Source organism: Equus przewalskii, chromosome 11 (genome assembly GCF_037783145.1).
Source record: "Equus przewalskii isolate Varuska chromosome 11, EquPr2, whole genome shotgun sequence".
Classification (NCBI taxonomy): Eukaryota; Metazoa; Chordata; class Mammalia; order Perissodactyla; family Equidae; genus Equus; species Equus przewalskii.
The window spans coordinates 13,466,643-13,489,154 of NC_091841.1; the positions used below are offsets into that span (position 1 = coordinate 13,466,643).

The 22,512-nt window shown below is 36.0% G+C and overlaps 2 protein-coding genes and 1 pseudogene across 2 annotated transcripts; all 3 read left to right on the forward strand.

The window, feature by feature from the left end:
• Positions 1-1,423: 1,423 nt before the first annotated feature.
• Positions 1,424-2,413, forward strand: LOC103545604 (olfactory receptor 5AP2-like). The gene has a single exon (XM_070566083.1). It carries the CDS (start codon positions 1,424-1,426, stop codon positions 2,411-2,413), a length of 990 nt encoding a protein of 329 aa, XP_070422184.1.
• Positions 2,414-15,314: 12,901 nt separating this feature from the next.
• LOC139074562 (olfactory receptor 5M5-like) lies at positions 15,315-16,253 on the forward strand. The gene has a single exon (XM_070566000.1). It carries the CDS (start codon positions 15,315-15,317, stop codon positions 16,251-16,253), a length of 939 nt encoding a protein of 312 aa, XP_070422101.1.
• A 4,870-nt stretch (positions 16,254-21,123) lies between these two features.
• LOC139074563 (olfactory receptor 5M11-like) lies at positions 21,124-22,044 on the forward strand (annotated as a pseudogene).
• The last annotated feature ends 468 nt before the right edge of the window (positions 22,045-22,512 follow it).

The window sequence follows — 22,512 nt, forward strand, 5'->3', positions numbered from 1 at the left end:
ACTGTTTTGTGTGGAGACTCAGATAAGATAATTGGTGCAATGACACCCATTTTTGAAAGCCTTGTAATACTGTACAGATATGGCAGGTTTTATTGTTGGTTGAGGTACTGAGCCCCTATTCCAATGGAAGAGCAGATCGTGGATAGGCAATTCTGCATATGGCAGTGTCTGTGAGAATGGAACCAGTTCCTGCCCACTCTTCTCCCCAAATGCATTCAGTAGATCCATTATCTCCAATGTTAACACAGGTATTTGATTGACTTCAACCCATGTTTTAATTTTAGACAGTATCAAAGAAATTACTCTTGTGAGTGTTAGTGGATTTAACACTTTGTCTGAGCTATGATTTAACAGCTGGCCTAATACAGTCTTATCCATTGCTCAGTAATCTGAAGTCATGGAAGAGGGAGGGGATTAGAATGAAAGTGGAGAATTCCACTGGAGCTTATGTTTTTAATTAAGTTAATTAGATTAAGTTAATTAAAGTAATTTAAATTTTATTGTCACTTAAATTTTCACTTGGAAGATCTAGGTTGGGCATCTAGTTTGAACTTTCTTTTTTTTGGTCCTGTATTTGCCATCATTAAAAGTTGCAAATGGTGAATGTTATTCCCACTTACATGACCTGGTGGTAAATTATTCCAGCAATTCAGTATGGTGACTGGAATATTCCATGTGGTCTTTCTGGTTCTGTTGTCATCCTGTGAATCTGAGTGTGAAGTAAGGAATTCCATTGCCGTGGATTGTTCTATTAGTTTCATTTGTTTTTCTACTCATTCTTACAATCTGATTCTCTAAATATTGGAGGGAATTATTCAAAATTCTCAATATTTAACTGACATTTTTCTTTTCTATAGATACTAATACTGGGAAATTAGAGCAAGGCTGGACCCATGCTAGCTGCATGGGACTATCCTCTGTTTTTTACCCTGGCCAGCAACTTTTAAAGTTCCCTTCTTCTCCAGGAAATTCAACTCTTTTATTCTTATTTGGTACTGTTGATTAATTTTACTAACTTTCAATATTTTTTATTCATTCCGTTAGTACTGTGTAGGAATAGTCAGTGGCCTGAATTCATTTCACCATCTTTCTCCAGAAGTTGTGTCTAGAAGGTATGTTAATAAATCGATTACTTTATTTATCATAAATAAAGAAGAGAAAATATCAGAGGAATATGTTCTTGTAATTATTCAATAAATAGCTAATGCCAGTCTTGGTCTTTAGTTAATGGATATTAAGTTACTTGTTTCAAGATCATTAGTACATAGACAGCACATCTAGAATTCAGACACAGTCTTTTGATATGACAGCAAGTCCAATACACTTTTCACTATGTTTTTCACTTTGTGCTCTTCATAGAATTTGTTTGTGTCTATGCCAGTAAAAAGATGTTTATAGCTCTGTCATGCATTCATCTGACAAAATGTCATGTTCCATCTTCTCTCTTATTGTAGCTCAAATGATTGGATATATGAAAGAGGTCCAACACAGGAATCAAACAGAAGTGACAGAATTTATTCTCTTAGGACTCTCGGACAATTCTGACCTCCAAGTTGTCCTATTTGGATTGTTTCTGTTAATCTACATGGCCACACTGGTGGGTAATTTGGGGATGATTGTGTTAATTAAGATTGATCCCTGTCTCCACACTCCCATGTACTTGTTTCTCAGCAGCCTCTCCTTTGTTGATGCGTCTTACTCTTCTTCTGTGACTCCCAAGATGCTGATGAACCTTGTGGCTGAGAATAAGGCCATTTCTTTTAATGGATGTGCTGCCCAGTTCTACTTCTTTGGCTCCTTCCTGGGGACTGAATGCTTCCTGTTGGCCATGATGGCATATGACCGCTATGCAGCCATTTGGAACCCTCTGCTATACCCTGTTCTCATGTCTGAGAGAATTTGCTTCTTGCTAATAGCTACCTCATTTCTAGCAGGCTTTGGAAATGCAGCTATACACACAGGAATGACTTTCAGATTATCATTTTGTGGCTCTAATAGGATCAATCATTTTTACTGTGACACCCCACCTCTGCTCAAACTCTCTTGCTCTGAGATCCACATCAATGGGCTCGTGATCATGGCTTTCTCCAGTTTTAATGTCATCAGCTGTGTTATGATTGTCCTTATTTCCTATCTGTGTATCCTCATTGCCATCTTGAGGATGCCTTCATTGGAGAGCAGGCACAAAGTCTTCTCTACTTGTGCCTCCCACCTCATGGCTGTCACTATATTCTTTGGGACAATTCTCTTCATGTACTTGCGCCCTACATCTAGCTACTCAATGGAGCAGGACAAGATTGTCTCTGTCTTTTACACAGTAGTAATCCCTATACTAAATCCTCTCATCTACAGTTTGAAAAATAAGGATGTAAAATGGGCCCTAAAGAAGATCTTACAGAAACACATACTGTAAAAGCATGTTACAAATCATCCTGTTATGTAGAAGAAAATTTTTTTTCATATTAATTTTATTGTCTGATTGCTTAAGATTTTGTTCTGTGTTAAGGTAGATTGTTTAAAATGGGGTCTGCTTCTTAATCTCCTGATGTCTTAAATGCATATCCATGGGCCTTTATGATAAATCAACACAGTAGGGGAGGGTAGTGTCTGGTAAAGTATCAAAATACTTGAAATTGACTGATCTGGGTTTAAGTTCCAATTTCAGTATGTAGCTTTTCTTAATCTTAGTTGTATGGTATATACATTGGTGTCTTTGATTTGGATCTGGGAAAACAGGCTCTGAGACTGATGCAGAGTTCTGATTTGGATGCAGGAAGTTTATTGGAGAGTGTTCCTGGGAACAATACCTATACGGGAGTTAGGGAAGCAGAATTGTGTAGAAAAAGTTGAATTGTGATGAAATTACAACACAATACTCAACCAATTCCCCATGGAGCTCTGGAGCTCAAGTGATCCTTCAGAGACATCCTAAACTGTTAAAAAAGAGCCATGTGTTTGTACCTCCATAATTACCAGTTTTGGATATGGATCACTCATTGGGAAAGGGTGTAATTTTGGGCATGGCAATGTCTCTCAGCAGGAACGTTCCAAGAGCAGAACTCAGCTGTGAAATGTCAGTTGCCAATTCACTTGGAAGTTGAGGAAATAAATACTTCAATCCTTTTAGGTAAATTTGAGTTGTGTACCACAGCATCCATTACAAATAATAGCACTATTTCACTCACATGGACATCAGGAGTACCAAATAAGATACAAGAAAGAGTCTTATCGGGCGTTATAATAATATGGACACAACAGCAATAGGTTACTGGCTTTTTGAATTAATAGGAATACTTTAAAGGTAGTACTCAATGTACCTTAGCTCTTTTATTTCCTTTTTTTTTTGTAAGGGAGAGATTAGCTGTGAGCTAACATCTGTTGCCAATCTTCCTCTTTTTTTTTATCCCCAAAGCCCCAGATCATAGTGGTATAGCCTAGTTATAAGTCACTCTAGTTCTTCTATCTGGGATGCCACCACAGTCTGGCCTGATGAGCAATGTGTAGGTCTGCACCCAGGATCTGAACTGGCAAATCCCAGGCCACTGAAGCAGAGCATGTGAACTTAAACACTTGGCCATGAGGCTGGCCCCTACTTTAACTTTTTAATCTCTACCTCTGTCAAAGTTTCACATAATTCTCAAAGAATATTTATCAAATTAAATTACCTGTTTATTGCTCATTGTAGTGGAGTAGGGGGATATCAATTTCGGAGCAATGGGGAAACAAACTTCTTTGATAAGATGGCATGTTGAAGGAAGCCTAAAGATTTGGAATCAGGTAAATGTTTACTCCCTATTTCTTTCCCTTCCACCATTCACTGCAAACCATGAGAGAGAGCACCAGTGCCCTGCATGCTCCAAGTGAGAACTCCTCACCCCTGAGAAACTTGTTAGAGACCACAAAGGATGAGTCAACTCATCCTGTCCACGCTGAACAGTCCTCTCATCTCCTTAAAACTTCCTTTCAACTGTTAACCAAGATTTCTCTCAAAGACATTCAAAACTGTATTATGACTTGCATCCTCCTTCATGTTTACTTTCATTTTTACTTACCTACTACAATATCCATCCTTTAACTCTTTCTTGTTCACCAACCTAAGAAAAATGGAACTTTATCATTTTGCATCACCATTCTCATATCTATATTTAACTTATTGACCAAGTAAGATTCCATGATCCATCATACAATGACTCATTCTTAATCACGCTCAATTCTGTGGTTCTACTTGCTCTCCATTCTAATCATCTGATTAAATCTCAAGTTAGTTAAACTTAGTTGTTTCTTCTCTCTGTCCTCACTTAAGCTGGTTAGCGCAATTAGATAAAATCCCTCAGTACTTCACTCTGTTGCTGATCTTGTCTCATACTTCATCCTCCAAAATATAAACAATTAGATAAGATCATCCTCATCTTACCACTCTAAACCTTTATATGTGTACTTTTTTTCCCACCTGTCATAATGGATAATATATCCCTGCTTCTACCTAAGACCAGTTCTTTCACAGCTTTGGAGCTTTCCATGAACTTTACTTCAGAAATTATTTCTCTACTCTCACCAAGCATCAATTTCTCAAAGTCTACTGGAATATTCTCATGTTTATAAACATCATCTGGTATCACTCTTCTTAATAATTTCCTTGGCTGAAAGTCCCATGCAGTCACCAACTTATTTGTCTGCTCCTTTTACAATTAATCTTTTCAAAAGAAATACCTCTAGTCATTGTCTCTACTTCCTCATACCCCATAACATGTTCCAATCGTATTTTTTGTGAAGGAAACATGAGACCTTAACTCTATTTCATGCAAAGACTGCTCTTCTATCTTTCTTTTACTTGATGTCTCAGGAGGATTATCAAGGTTAACTCCTTCAGCTACCCAAAATATTTCCCTCTTTAGATTTCTATATCACCTCAACCTTCTCATTTTGCTTCTACTTCTACTGCCATTTCTTCCCAGACAATTTTGATGGCTTTTTCTCATTCTCTTGCTGGTTTCCAAATCTCAGAGCCAAAGACTTAATTCTTTACATTGGTTCATTGGTACCTTTGTTCTCCACATGCACCCATTTCTTACATGACCTAAGAAGTCTTCAATGATTCCAAAATCCATATCTCCAGTCCTTCTCTCTCTCTTGAGTTGCAGATTGATATATTGAATTGAAAACTTCACATCTAGGGATTTTTGGCATATAAAAGGATAAAGACATTAGCATTCCTTACTTAGTTTCCATACTCATACAGCTATAAAATAATCACAACTTTTGTACTCCTAGGTGGGTGTTTATCCTAATATCATACCTGTATGTCATTGAGCTTAAAACATCCTTTTCCAGGGGTCAGCCAAGTGATGTAGTCATTAAATTTGCACACTCCTTTTCAGCGTCCTGGAGTTTGTGGGTGTGGATCCCGGGCATGGACCTAGCACCATTCATCAAACCATACTGTGGTGGCATCCCACATACAAAACAGAGGACGATTGGCACAGATGTTAACTCAGTGACAATCTTCTTCAAGAAAAAAGAGGAAGATTAGCAACAGATGTTAGCTCATGGCCAATCTTCCTCATAAAAATAATTTTATATATATATATATATCCTTTTCCATGTTAAGTTATAAAAGGTGTTTTCTGTCATACTTCCTTAGTTTGTGCTTGGAACAAGAAAATGGACACCCTTAATATCTGTATTTACTCATAATTCATTAAAAACTCTTCACTGATATACAAAAACTGCACATATTTAATATATACAATTTGATCAATTTGGGCATATGCATACTTCAATACAGCTGTTAAAAACACTATTAATAAAAAACTAGCAATGAAACATATACTGGAGATGTAGCAGGTTAGAAAACTGACAATGATCTCACGTAACTTATATTCAAGTGAGGAAGACATTATTGTTTATACCAAATGTACATACGTGTATGCCTAGGGGTGTGTGTGTGTGCGCGTGTGTGTATTTGACATGGATATGAGTGAAGCTTTGAAGAAAAGTAAAGGAGGCAATAAAATAGGGAGTGATGACATCAGAGAATAGCTCTCTGTGGAAATAAAATTTGAGCAAAGACAGAATAGGGATAATGTCATATGAATGTCTGTGGAAGAACATTCCAGTTATACTTGCAGTACATACAAAATCCTTGAGGCAAGATTCTCCTTGGTTTGTTAAAGGAATAGTAAGGAGTCCGGTATTGTGGGCCAGAGTGAGAAAATGAAAGGAGGGAAAAAAATAGATTCAGGGAGGTGTTTGTAAAAAGTGCCAGATCAAATAAGACTTGTAGTTCTTAAACAGGTCTTAGGCTTCACTTTGTTATATTACTTTGTAAGAGCTGTTTCCCCCCAACTCCAGACTGTAAGCTGGATGAAGGAATGGGCAACATTGATTTTGTTGACTTCTCTACTAGTACCAAGGATACTGTCTGCTCTATAAAACAAATTCACTAAATATTTGTTGAATGAATTAACTAATGAATATTATGAGAGCTGAATATGAATAGGGATTATACTTTAAGTGGAATTCTGAAGTTTGGAGGCAGGATCTGAAGAGTCCTGCACCATTTAATTCAAGTTCATGCTCAATGGAGTCTGAGGATCTTGAAATATGTTTTGCACTTCTCTAAATCCCTAATTTACTCTCCAGCGTTTAAGTGGTTCACTGGAGAGAATGTAGTTCAATTATCAGCGTAAAATAAGTGCATGTTTTAATTCTGGATTAGCACATTTCAAGCTTTAGACTTTGTAGCATCTTGCAGAGACTAAATCACAAGAGAATGACAACCACTTTAAAAAGACTGACCTTCTGCCTTGGTTTCAGAAGCAACATTTTGTACTCTCTGTTGAATTAATTAACCATGTCTTACTTCTGTCATTGGTTATGCCACTTCTATTTTCATCAAGGTATACATTTAACATTGTAAGACAGAAAACATATATTCCTCCAAAAGTCAATAAATAAGATAAAACTAAACTAATAAACACCATCACTTCAGTGAATATTTCTTAAGGACAGAATGTAAGATGATTTAATTTATCTCAAAGTGTTCAGGTATAGAAAGTTTCCAAGAGGACTCAAAAGACATTTGAGTAATTAATACTAAACATCTCAATTGGAATATGATTTAGTTTCAGTTTTGAAATAAAAGCAAAATTTACTTGCAATCTCCTATCTAAAGAGAGCTGCTGTCAACATTTTGGTGTATTTTTTTCCCCTTGGTTTATCTTGCAAACTATCATTCCATCATATTGATGTACCCTACTATTTTGAAGATTGAGTCATATCTCTATGTACAATCTCTATGATAGTTCCTTTAAGATACATTTCTAGAAGTATAATTACTGAATTAACTGGTTTGAACATTTTTAAAGCTCCTGTTAAATTTCTATGGGTAAAGTTTTCTCCACAAAATTTCTAACACTATACTTGTGACAAGAAATATTTGAGAATTATCATTTCACTGTACTATTATTAACATTAGAAAATATTATTTAAGTTTACTTAACTGAAATTTTTGAGAAAGTATTCTGGGTTTTTTTTCATGGAAACAGTTTTGAAATGTATATTTAACAAATAAAATACATCAGTTTGCTGGTTGGCTTTCGTGTTATTTTTGATGATTTCTCACATGAAGAATATTTGGAAAAACTTTATCAAGTTTTTATTTTGTACCTTTTCTGAATTTTCAATTTAAATAAGAAAATATCTTTATGTTATTGATTTTTCATAATCATATTTTGTAGGAATACTTTGAATTGTTCTAGATACAACTTTGTTGTATGCTGTAATGTTGTACATAACTTTTCCTTCACGTTTTAACCCATTTCCTTCTATTATTTACTAAGCAACTCCTTTTTTCCCCACTGATTTGAGAAGTACCCTTTATCGTACACTAAGTGAATCCTATTCTGGTCTATTTCATCTTTTCCTTTGACCAATGTATAATTCTATTTTAAAACAGATTCTTATAATTAATGTGCATTTAAAATGTTTTTAAGTTCTGCCAGAGGAAGCCCATCTTCATTATTTTTCCCTTTCGAATTTATCTTAGGAGAATGCAAAACGGATGCTTCTAGCTATCTGATGTTTAACTCAGAAATTATGCATGTGAATGCTCACTCTAGAAAGTCTATGCATGCATATTAATAAAGATCAAATATGGCTATAGAGACAACATATACCCATGAAATTACTTTAGGAACATGGAAAGTATGTTAGGATTAATAGAATTATTATGACTTGGTCCCTAGATCCAACGGGGAGGTGGCCACAGAGAGGACTGTTTAGGGAAGAAAGGTTACAGATGAGTTAAGGAGTTTTTTTTGCCAGAAAGGCGGAGAGGAGCTTGTGGCCTATAAACGAAGCGAAAAGCATTTACCTTTTCCACATTAATGCTGTGTATTTGTTAACACTTTTACACAAACATTTATTTTTCCATTACACCATTACGTGTCCGTTGTGCAACGTTATCTTCCAGTGACTATTCTCCAAAAGAATGGACATGAGCACGCATACTCCTCAACTGGGAGTCATTTCAAACAGTGAAAAAAAATTGTAATGATCCACATTAAAAGAAATATTAAGTTTTCAAATAATTGGAAGAAATATCTCTGAGCTTATTTGCAGTGAAGAAATTCACAGTGGAAAAGTCACTCGAATTTGACCGTAAAACAGACATCTGATATTTTGGCAAGTTTTTGCCCTAGATGAGGTAAGGTATTAACTTATTAAGATATGATAAGTTTATAGATATCATATGAATTTCTAAAACACCATCATACAAATAAATGTTGAAGACTATGTAGAGAAAATAGATAAAAATACAACATGCTAAAATCAATGAATAAAAATATTAATAAGGAGAAATATGAATTAACAGATTGTTTTGTTTAGGATCTACATTTAAGAGAGTTCAAAAAGACTGGCACTTTCTATGCTGATGGTGTCAAGAAGGATGAGTCTGGAAATCAATTTAAAACTATGTTTTAAGGAATCTTAAAAATGTTTCCATCCTTTTGCTCAGTTCAATTTTAAGAATGCGCTGAACGTATAATAAGAAATGGGAGAAGATTTTCGTACTAACGTTTGTTTTATGATTGAGAAAAAGGAGACAAGCTAGGTATTAAATACAGGTAGCCCTCACTTTACACAGTACCAGGTTAAATGAAACCTGTACGGACTGGAAACGTGTCCTTGATTTGCATGGGTCTCAATTACCACAGCACTGTGCAAAGTGAGAACTGCCTGCATTTAACAGCCAGTTAGGCATGGGCATACACCAGACAGAATACAAGCTGGCTATAAATATCTAGAATCCCTGAGGTATGTATTGGCTGTGATCATAAGGAGATTGGGACTATAGCAGGACAGATTTTTGGATTAGAATGTTATGCAGAGATCTCACACATAAGTAGAAGATAAAAATAATGACAAGCAAATACATAGCAACAGAGATTGGATTAGTGCTTACCAGAGGGGAAAGTGGGAGGGAGGAGGGCAAAAGGGGTGATTAAGCACATATGTGTGGTGATGTAGTGTAATTAGTCTTTGGGTGGTGAACATGATGTAACCTACACAGAATTCGAAATATTTTACCATGTACACCTGAAATTTATATAATGTTATAAACCAATGTTACTGCAGCAAAAAAAAAAAAAAGAATGTTATACAGACATTAAAATGAAGAAATTCCTAATTAATGAAAGAGTAAATGGTTTTATGTAGCGTTTTGTGAAAAAAGAAGTGTACACCAAAATATGCATTACGATAATTTTGTAAAATACTGGGATTAAGGAAAAGTAAAACTTGTTCTTTATGTCTATGTACCAATTTTCCACAATAAACAATTATTGCTTTTATAAACAAGAAACAAACAAAAAACTACGTTTTCAATATCACTCAGTTCCCAAGATACAAAATTCAGAGATCTTTATTGATTAATATTAGAATTTAAGCATGAAAGTAGGAAAAAGCAGGGGTTGAAAACCTGTACTATATCAGTGTTGAACTGAACGGTCATCCATGTTTTTCTAATTCAAGCTCCTATTATTTTTCCCCTTAAAAATATTGTGCTTCTGAATATTTTGAGTTACTTCAGGGTAAATAAGTTATGCTTATGTTTGTTAAGAGTGGTTGATGTGGGAAAATCAATATTAATCTCTATCTACAATGTTTTAATCCGGAAAAGAAAATATTTCTTTCATTCGGAAGTTTCCTTCACAAGAGGAAGTTCCTCCAGTTAAAGGATTTTTTATTCTTCTTCGTCTCAAGCTTAAACATTGCCTTCATTTAGCCAGCATTCTATGATATTGAGATGAATTGAAACAAGTTAAAGTTGAGTTGCAATAAATCGTAACTGATGGATCAATGTTCTCTGCATTGAATTTATATCTACTATATTCACACATACACACAGTAGAGTGAGAACTTCCGGTGCATTTGAGGATGTATGGAAACTTGTATACCATTTACTTGTGGTGATTTTACATGTCAGTACATCCAAAAAGAATGAAATATAAAAAGATGTAGGGGCCGGCCCACTGGCGCAGTGGTTAATTGCACAGGTTCTGCTTCTGCAGCCCAGGGTTCTCTAGTTTGGATCCCAGATACTGACATGGCACCTCTTGGCACGTCATGCTGTGGTAGGCGTCCCACATATAAAGTAGAGGAAGATGGGCATGGATGTTAGCTCAGAGCCAGTCTTCCTCAGCAAAAAGAGGAGGATTGGCAGCAGTTAGCTCAGGGCTAATCTTCCTCAAAAAAAAAAAAAGATATAATAATAAAACTGTGGACATTTATCTTACAATACAATAGCTTACCAGAAGCACTAACTTGAGCTTATGAACATTTTCCTAAGGAGAGGGAAAAAAAAACTTCCTAAGTATTAAAAGAAAGTAGTGCTTTATTCTTTTGAAAAATGATGGGGCTGGTTAAAGTGGACAATATATTGGAAAAACATATTTTGAAGTCTCTGCATCATGCTGTGCTGGCTGCTTTGCCACTTCCACCTTAACTCAGCTAGCACATATGGAATTTGATCATTGGTGTCCCTAATTAGCCTATGGAATCAGAGCCCCTGATACTCAGACACAGTTGCTGCAATATTCTGATCATGATGTAAGTGCTTGATCAGGGAACAGGGAGAACAGGTGACTCTCTGTCGACTGGTTCTATCACTGTCAGCGGAGGCAAACCTTCTCTAACTGCAGTAGCATATACTTCTTAAGAGCTTGTTGTATGATTACTCAGGTTCAAGTTCTTCCTCATTTCTTATTTACTCTCCAACATCCGTGAACCTCTCCTGGTCGCCTTGTGTTCTGTCCATCCCATCTCCTTTATTCCAAATCAACAACTAGTAGTCTGTACTTTTTCTTCAACCAATATCCCCTTTGATCTCACTAATCTCTTTTTATTGCACAATGCCCCAACTTATTTTATATTTCTTAGATATATTTCATACTTATATTTCAATTCATCCCATACACTTGATATCACACTTTGTATTTAACCATCTTGTATTTAACCAAATCTTGTCTGTTCTACCTTCTAAATATCATATATTGAATCTTAACACAGCTTGTCAGTATTTCCTCTGCTACCAGTCAAGTCTAAGATGAAATTATCTTTTGACCAAGCTATAACAATTATCTTTCTCCTTCTACACATGAAATCCTCTATCCCACAATGAAAGCCTGTGATCTTTATAAACATAAATCACATCATGTTACTGACTTGGAAAAACAGTCCAAGACTTTCCAACCCACTTGGACAAAAATCTAAACTTCTTAAGACACATCATAGAGTTTACAAAGGACTTATGTGATACCTTCCTATGTACCTTTCTAAACTTTGTGACAAGTTTCTTTTCAGTCCTTCTGCTCCTACCACATTAAATTTGTTGCTGTTTCTTGACCATGTTGAGCAGATTCCTACCTCAGGGCCTTTGGACATACTGTTCCTTCTGCTTAGAAGGTTCTTCTGTCAGACTCTGAGTGATTCATTTCATTACGTAATTTAGATCTCTGTCCTAATAATATCTTCTCTGAAACGCATTACCTGGCCACTTGTCTAAGTTACTCCATTTCAAATAGCTCTTTAATCATGAACCATGATCTATTTTTCCTCATACCATTTATCACTTCAGAAATGATTGTTTATGTGACTCTATTTATGTGACAGTTCCACCCCTAGTCCTGAAATGGCCAGGCAGTGGCTCTTGTCACCAGAGCCCATTGAGAGCTAGAACCAGGAAGAAAGCCCCTGGCCACCTTCTTTCCAACACACTCCTCCACAAGAGTTTTTCTTGGAAGGATACAGTCACTCTGGTACCTTCATTGTGAAGCTGGGAGAGAATGAGACAGAAACTGAGCTACTATTTTCTTCCTCCCATCTCTGGCATCTTGTTTATTTCTTCCATTGGCTAAACATAGCTGGAAAGTAGATATCAAAGGAGCTCTATTGTTGTGATCCCTAAGGTGAAACTCCGGGTGGACAGAGCAAGGTAGAGAAGAAAAGGTAATAGGTTTGGGTGGGGTAGGGTGACAAAGAGAGAATCAACAGCACGTCTATATCATCCACATATCTACAATGTTTTCATAGCTACCTATTATTAGTCCTACTGAAAAATAAAGCACAAGGCTCAGATTAGTAAACAACTAGTCCAAGTTCAACAAAAGTTAATTCGTCTTCGAATGGTATTGCAATCGCCAAAACTTTCTCCCTATACCATGCATTATTTTCTCTTACATGTTATAAACAAGAGAACTTAATATTTCCCCAAGTCAAAAATTATTAAGACATTCAGAGGTAAATTAAAATAAATAATGAATCTCATTGCTTCATCACTCTCACGAGCTTTGATTCCCTGCTGGTATTGGGTAGTAGGTAAAAATCATGTCCTCAAGATGTATATGATTTTCAAAAGAATAAAAAAGAAAGTGGTTATTCATAGCCTGAATGACTTTCTGGTGGAAATAATTAAACCATAGGGATTTGTAATAATTCCGTTATAAACTCCTCAAATCCTCATATTCATGCTCTCTTTGGGAAATCACCCTTCACTCACAGGTAAGATTATCTATTGTTAAAAATGTAGTTTAAAATCTGAAAGAAGTATTTTAATTAAAAAAATAAAATTATGGGCTGAAACATTCTACTGGAGTAGCAAATGTCTTGAATTAATTCTATTATTCTCTCAGAGTACTCGTATTCATAAATGTACAATGGAGATGAATAACTTTGCCAAGCCCCACAGCGAGGAATTAGAGGATATGGGATTTCCAGCTAGGAAGTCTTGCTCCAGACCCCAGTAACTGTTACGCTTTGCTGACTCTCAAGAACTAACCATACTTACTCTGTCTTGTTTCATGAAGAAAAATAAGGGGGTGGTATTAAGTAATCTTTCTGGCACCTTTCAAGTTAACAATGCTACCCTTTATAGTTAGAAGCATTGTATCATGTAATGGTCTATACTCTCTTCATGGATAATTGGACAATTTTAGGTTATAATATATATTAATTATTTAAAGGTAAGCCAAAATGCGTTTCATGACAATGTCTTCTCTAAATTTCTTTATCCACTTCAAATGGAAGCACAACCACATGCCAAGCAGACATCCCCCTTGATAAAGCTAAAAAATAACCTTCTAGACTCTTCAGGTGACTAGGTAGTGGCAGCAAGCATCTACATGAGAGAGCCTCAGGGTGATGATGAATGTCACAAGTGTAAAGCCTCGAGCATCCCCAAGGCCACTTCTGTGCACTTGCAAATCATTCTCTTGTAAGTTTCCTTCCTCAAATTATGTGGGATGTTGTGTTCTGTTTATTTAAAGGAAAGTTATTGCCATGAAGTTCTCAGTTAAATTGTCTGGAATGTCCATTGCTTCATTGCTAATTTCGCCACAATAAAAAAAATGAATGAAGATATTAATTATTTTGGCTCTAATTAACGTTTAAAAAATAGAGACAATGTACCATCACCACACTAAAGCGTGTTTGTCTATTATGGCAATTACCATGTTCTTATGAAGTTAAAAAAAGAAAAACACAAAATTCTTATGATTTTATTGATTTAAGAGAATTATCTTGCATTTTAATACTCTGGTCAGTAAGTCCAAACTTCTCATGAGCAGAATGGGATTATGTGATGGGCAAGATTGGTGGAGTGGTACATTTACAAAGTGAGCTGTGTCAATCCTTGGCATTCCAGCCATCAAAAAGAGTCAGAATCATATTGACATGCATGGGTATGTGTTATTGAAGGAAAATGTCGATTTTACACGATGGTTTTCATGGTCACTTTTATCCTGCACAAATGTTGGCATGTGTACTTTATGTTATGTACTGTCTCAGTGTATAGGTAATTGTTTTAAAACACTTTAATTGATTCCTGTTACGGAGTTTTTCTTACTTTTTGCAAGGGTTAAAATGAGATTGAGTTACAAAAAATTGTTATGATGTGCGGATATGTTTGTCAGCCTTTTGTTATGATTGTCTCCTCCTGGCCAGTGAGACTTTTCATACGCTATTTTATCACTCCCCTCCTGAATATTTAATACCACCAATATATGTGTATGTATATAGCTACACACACACGTATTATTTATGCAGGTTATATACATCTGTTTTTATACAAAAACACTGATTTACTTTTATGCCCCATGAACCAAATTTTGTGCCTGTATATAATTGAAGATAATACACAAAGCAAATGAGATCCTTTGAGCTGAATCTTAAAATTTAAGTAAAAGTTGGTGACATAAGGGCCACCAGAAGTATACTGGAGTGGAGAAAATGCACAGATGTTACAGGGAGAGATAATAGCTTGAAAATAATCTTGAGTTTAGAGAAAGAGGTAGACAGATCCTAGTTTTACAAGAATGTATGCCATATGTCAGTTTTACTTCCCTAGGTCCATTTAGCTCTGAAAAACAGATGGGTGTGAAGGAGCGATGCTTTGGATACTACACCAAATGGTATATTACAAAACAAAGGATTACAAATTCAAAGAAACAGTGTTTAAGGAAATTGTAAGTGAATGAATATGATAAAGACTTGTGCTAGTACAATGGCTTTTCAAATACAAAAAGATTTTCAGAAAAGCATTTAAAAATATGACAGCCTTTATATAAAGGAGTTCTATATTGATTTAGATATTTAAAATATCAATCACATGCTTACTTATGTAACATGTATTTATAAGTTTCAGAGAAGAGGAAGAAGTATCAGATAGTATGAGGAGGGTAATGCAGAAATGACAAAAGACACATGCCCTTTTATTTTCTTTACTTTAGAGCATCATTTGAAGCCAAGCAAACACAATGTTAAAGAAAAACTACACAGCGGTGACTGAGTTTATTCTCCTGGGACTGACAGATAGAGCAGAGTTGAAGCCTGTTCCTTTTGTGGTTTTCCTAGTCATCTACCTTATCACAGTAATCGGCAACACGACCATGATTTTCTTAATCAGAAGTGACCCAAAACTTCACGCTCCAATGTACTTCTTCCTCAGTCATCTCTCCTTTGTAGATCTCTGTTATGCCAGCAATGTCACTCCTCAGATGCTGATTAATTTCTTGTCCAAGATAAAAACTATTTCCTCCACTGGTTGCTTCATACAATTCCACTTTTTCATTGCCTTGGTGATCACAGATTATTATATGCTCACAGTGATGGCTTATGACCGCTACATGGCCATCTGCAAACCATTGTTGTACAGCAGCAAAATGTCCAGATGTGTTTGCTTCTCTCTTGTTGCTACTCCATACATTTATGGCTTTGCAAATGGTCTGGCACAGACGATCCTGATGCTTCGTCTCTCCTTCTGTGGACCCAATGAAATCAATCACTTTTACTGTGCAGACCCTCCTCTCTTAGTCCTTGCCTGCTCAGATACTTATGTCAAAGAAACTGCCATGTTTGTGGTGGCTGGTTCCACCCTCACCTGTTCTCTCACCATCATCCTCATCTCCTACATTTTCATTTTCATAGCCATTATGCATATCCACTCTGCTGAGGAGAGACGCAAAGCCTTCTCCACCTGCGGGTCCCATCTGACAGCTGTCACTATCTTTTATGGGACTCTGTTCTGCATGTATCTGAGGCCCCCTTCTGAGGCATCTGTCGAACAAGGGAAAATTGTAGCTGTTTTTTATATCTTTATGAGTCCTATGTTAAACCAGCTCATCTATAGTCTTCGGAACAAAGATGTTAAAAGAGCAATGAGGAAAGTGATCCAAAAGAAATTGTTTGCTAAATAAGGTAGACAATTTGGTCACAGGTATGTAATATAGCCATATTATCTGATCAATTATTGAGCGTTTTAAATTAATCAATCACATTTTGTCATTGAGTACTTTTTGTCTTTTGTAATTCACATGTGTGTTGGAAGAATGTCTCACATTATTTGCTAGTGTTTACATTGTTGTCTCAGAGAATTAAAAAATACCACATAAAAATTCAGAGACAAGACTAAAAGGCATTGTTTTTGCTCTATAGAATTAATAAAGAACAGTTGGATATACCCATATTACTCATTCTGTTACAAAGTTATAAAAGACAGAATTACCAAATGATGCTGTAACAATGATAACTTGTTAGATTTTTATAGTGCTTAGTAATTTCCAAACTATTTTCCAGAAGCTCATCAACTATATCAGGTAAGTTTTTATTTATTTTCCCTTTATACAAATTATATAGCAATGAAGATCTTTGGGCATCCAGATTGTTACTCTAAGATGGAAATGTCAAATTTCCTTTAGAAAATTATTTTTTCCTTTTTTAAAAATTTACTAATATGTATCACCATTATAAAACTGATTTTGTGGTTTCACTTTTTAATTTTTTATTATGAACTATTTCCAACACACAGCCCAAACCAGAAAATAATATGAAGATCACCTATGTAAGCATAACTAATCATCAAGTTTTCACACAATGCTACTTCTGTTTCAGATATTTCAGATACTCCATATTTTCCAGTTGAGCCCTTGCCTGATTCTCTTTCTCTTCTCATTTCCTACATTCAACTCTGATATGAATTTAATGTTTCTTATCCCCATATAGAGTTTTGGCATCTACTGGGTGTTTGTGAATCCACAGAACTTTATAATATTGTTTTGGTAGATTTAAAACTTGATGTAAATGAAATCACTCTGTGTATCCTTCTGTAATTTATTTTATTTTTCACTAAACATCGTTAGATTTATCCATGCTGATTCATTTAGCAGCATTTTTCACAGATAATTCTATAGCAATATAAATACGCCACAATATTTTTATTCTTTCGACTACAAATCGACAATTACATTTGCCCAGTTACTGATAATATGAAAATCCAGCAATACATTTTCTTGTGGAATTTGGAATGTGTAGCAGTTCAAGAATTCCTCTCATGGATATACCTAGGATTTTAATATCTGGGTCATAAGATATAAGTATCTTTAAATTTAGTAGATATCACCAACTTGCTTTACCAATTTACGTTCCTGCCAAGGCAGTGTGAGTGCCTTTACTCCACAATCTTTTCGACACAATAAATTGTCAGACCTTTAAAATGTTTTCAGATTTATTGGGTGGAAAATGGATTCTCATTTCTTGTATAAGTTTTCGAATCATCATTACAAGTGAAATACTTTTTAAATGCTTTGATACTAATTGAAGATTTCTCTTTTTGTCAGTTGTATGTCCATATTGTTTGCCTACTTTTCAGGGGGTTATTTTCTTTATTCTCTACATTTGTAATAGTTCCTTATGTTTTATGAACCAAGTACTAATCTTTGAATGATATGTGAAATGCAAAAATCTTCAACTAGTTTGTAATATGTATTTCATTTCTGTGCATGATACATTTGGTGCTGCAGATGGTTTTCATTTTAACATAGTTTGAATTTATTAATATTCTCTTTATGGTTGTGCATTGTATGTCTTGTCTAAATAATTCTTTCCTAATATAAAGATATCCTCCTATCTTTTCTTTCAATGTTTTAAAGTTTTGCTTTTGCATACATAAGTCTTTATTTTTCCTGGTATAGTAAATGTTGCAAAACCGACTCTAATCCTATTTTCCTTAAAGTGTTTTCTCATTCACTTGTAATCAAATGACCAAGAAAACATAGCTAGCTTATGGAGCTAAGTTACCATCTAGAGGATCTCACCAGGGCTAAATCCTTGCTTTGGAGCTTCCTTCTCATTTCCTTCTTCCTCTTCCTCTTCCTCTTCCTCCCCCTCTTCTCCCCTTGTCCCCCTTCTTCTTCTTTCCCTCCCCTCCCCCTCCACCTCATCCCCCTCATCCTCCTTCTTCTTCTATTCTTTATTTTAGCAGGGGTTAAGGTGATGCCCTTCTCCTTTCATATCCCCACTGTCAGCTCTGATAGCCTATGTGTTCCTGGAAAGGCTGGCCTCATGGACACGCAACTTGTGCAGTTGGCAGGGCTCTGTTTTAAGAAGTCCCTCAAGTTTGGTTTAATGATTTGGTGTCAGTCTTGAAGTTTTGAATAAGTTTGGAAGAAGGATCAGTTACATTTTTATTTGTCTTGCACTATGAGTATGTAGTTCTCCTAGTTGTAGTTTTCACAATTTGTATCCTTCTATAGTCCTTGAGCTACTCCTCTGTGAGTTCTTTATCCACCAGGTAGAGGTTATCCTTGGTTGTGAATTAGTAAACCCACAAGTCCCTTGTACAGAAGATGTTCACCTTTTGCTCTGGCCTGACTAATATAGTCAGATTGGCTATGGTTTTCTTTCTTCTGTAAGCATATAATATTCAGTCCTTTTTGCCTGTTCTCTTATCAGTACTTCTGTTCTACGTCAGTTGGATTTTTCTGGGTCCCACACAGGTCACTGATCTTATGAGTAAGGACCATTTCACATCCCACAGGCAGTCATTACTGACATGCAACAAACGAGTCCTTCTGCAAATGAAGCCCTCAACTCCAATTTCCTTCCTTGTCTTTAAACATCTGAAAGTTTCAAATCCTGATCTTTTTCTTTCCATTTTCCTCTATTCTGGTAACCCCTGCCTATTCTCTCTCTGGGGTTTTCTAGGCATAGATGAACATGAAAATATCTCCTAAGTCTCCTTGCTGCTGTCATATAAATAAATATTCTGGCTACAGAGTACTTCCTGTTACATACTTATGGAAAGGACTGCAACTAACCCCTGACTCCTCTTCTCCAGGGTAGGCCATTTATTTTTGTGGAAGGAAAGTCTTCGGGTAGAGATGAAACAGAATTGCAATGAAATGAAACATTTATGTTTTAGGGAATGTCTCACTTGGATTTTCTTCACTCTTCTGCATGAATTCTGTACACACACACATCACTAGCAGTTCCCCAGAAAGATCACGTACGGTGTCTTTACATCTGATCTTTATCCTTCCTAGAACATCCTTTTAAAAATAGCCTTAATGCTTGTTCTGTTCCTCCTTCAGTTTTTTGCTAAAGAAGCCAGCTTTTCATGAATTCTTCATTGATGTTACTATTTAAAATGTGAACACCCTTTCCTCCAAACTCCATTTTCTTTATTTTTCTATATAACAGTGCCATTCAAAACACTATTTATTTACTTACAGTACTGGCTGTCTCTCCCCACTAGAATGTGAATGCCAGAAGGGCAGGGGGTTTGAAGGTTTTGTTCATTTCTGCATCTGCAATGCCTAATCACACAATGCGTTAAACATCAATAGATAATTGTCTATGGATATCTAGTTTGATGTCCACATGACTTGAGAGATGGCCAAACTGATATTGTTAATCCCACTTACAAATGGGAAAAAGCGGTGATTCGTGGTTAAAGATCATGCTATGTCATCAATAACTATTATTGGTGTAGTCAGCAATTGTTTTTTAAGTACTTACAATTCTTGGTAAAGGAGATATAGGTGCCAAAAGGAGCTGTCTTTGCCTCTCTAAAATTTATACTAAAGTAAGTTTTAGTGGCTCATTATTGAAATGAGGCAAGAATGTGGAGGTTTAAAAAAAAATGAAGTATGAGAGAAAGGGCAAAAGATAAAAGCATCTCAAGACAAAGAAGAGGGAATTCCACTCTAGTTGTAACATGAATGAGATGAAAAGCCATAGGGATTGGAATAGCTCTAATAGAGACAAGTTGTGATTAATAACATAACTATGGACCATGCAAAACTTATTTCTTTTCTTTATCAATAAATTGCATCATTGCTGTATATCGTCCTCAAAACACTGCATAAGACTTTATTTGATTTAATGGTTATTTGTTCATTTATTGACATATGCTATGGTACCACTGTGACTGTGCCAAAGTGTGATACTGGGAACATCTGCATTTAAAATTTCTGGGTAATTGTTGAATATGAAGATCCCAGTATCCCACATAAGACTTTGTGAAATTAAACATTCTGTGAATTTTCTTGATTAACAGGCTTCCCAAGCAACTGCTTTGTACACTAAAGTTTAAAAGCACTAATTCTTCTAAGGATATTACATCACAAAAAGCTCCGTGGAGACACAGATATGAGTAGAACATTTCAAGTAATTCATCTTTAATGCTTATGCTATTTTTTTCTTTTTCAAATTCAATATATAAGCATATGCTTGGAAGGCACAGTATAATAATGAACTGAACTTTGTCCCTGACCCTGAAGAGCGAATGTATGAATAGAAAGTAGATTTACTATGGCAATGTAATGTGCTAGTGAATAAATTAGAGGTTTACAGAGTGTGCTGAAAGTAGAAAGCAGAAAGGGATTAATTCAATCTCATGGTGGGAGTGAAGTGAGGCATGCTTCAGAAAGAACTTGTCTTAAATCAGGCCTTACAGAATGAGTACAGTTGAGAGGTGAAAAATAGTGCAGGGGTATAGAGAATATGCACCACAGTTGTGTATCTGGTTGTAGGAATATGTATAAGTATAGTTATCTACAGGTACAGTTATCGGTAAAACTGTAGACATAGAGATACATTTATAATAGTAATTCTGTGTAATGGTAACTGAATGCTTAGTGAAAGTACAAAATTGGGTTATGATAGTATTCATCTGAATGACATATGGAAATCCAGAGAAAAATCATTTCAATAGTCAGTATTATGATTTGTACCTTCAAGTATGCTTTATTTTCATTTATTTAAGTTACAGGCACAGACTCTCAGAAAATGTCCATCACAAATCATATCACAGTAACAGAATTCATTCTCCTGGGGCTCATGGATCACCCGGAACTCCAGCCTCACCTCTTTGTGCTGTTTCTGGTTCTGTACCTTGTCGGACCTCTTTGGAAAGCTTTGCATGATGGTGTTCATCAGACTGGACTCTCACCTTCACAGGCCCATGTACTTCTTCCTCACTAATTAAGCCTGTGTAGACTTGTGCTACACCTCAAGTGCAACACCATAGATGGTGAGTAATTCCTTGTCAGAGAAGAAGACTATCACCTTCACTAGTGCTTTACGCAGTGTTATATTTTCATTGCACTTCTCCTCAATGAGTTTTACATGCTCTCAACAATGGCAAATGACTGATACGTGGCCATATGCAACCCTCTGTGCTATAGTGTGAAAATGTCCAGGCGTGTCTGCATCTAATTAGACACACTTCCTTATGCCTATGGCTTCTCAGATGGGCTGGTCCGGGAGCTCCTGACCTTCCACTTGACCTTCTGTAGATCCAATGTCATCAACCACTTTTACTGTGCTGACCCACCACTCATTAAGCTTTGTTGCTCTAATACTTATGTCAAAGAGCATGCCATGCTCATATCAGCTGGTTTCAACCTCTCAAACTCCCTCATCATCATCCTGGTATCTTATACCATCATTATTGCTGCCCGTCTCCAAATCAAATCAGCAGAGGGAAGGTGCAAGGCATTCTCTACCTGTGCTTCCCACGTATTGGCTGTTACTCTATCGTATGGAACTCTCTCCTGCATGTATGTCGGATGACCAATAGATAACACTATTGAGGAATCCAAAATAATAACTATCTTCTATATTTTTGCAAGCCCAGCTCTTAATCCATTCATCTACATTCTGCAGAACAAACATGTAAAGCAGGCCTTGAAGAATGTCCTCAGATGAAATATGGCGGCTAAGGTGGCAGTGTCTCCAATTTCCAATAAATAGTAACTGTAAATCTTTGGCTCAAATGTCTGCATTTTCATGATGAGTTTTGGTCTTCTCTCACGATATGTCTCAAGTATCTCAGCTGAAAAACTCAGGTTTGGGAAGAAATGAGCTGCACTTATTAGTCTAGGCCCTTGTCAATCAACTTGTTTACATGGACCAGCAGGAATAGTGTTACCTTGGAAGTTGTTAGAAATGTAGCACAACATTCTGCACTTCAGGTCCACTATTTTCAAATCTCTGTTTCAGTCAAATCCTAGGTGATTGGTACACACATTAGATTTTTAGGAACACTGCTCTAAGTGAAAATTCCCAGCTGGTATGTCCTGGAACACTGGTGTGGTCTTTTTTACAATAGTAAACAGTACAATTATGCTCTCAGCTCAGTTCCTTGAATTTCTTCCATTCTTACTATCATCTATC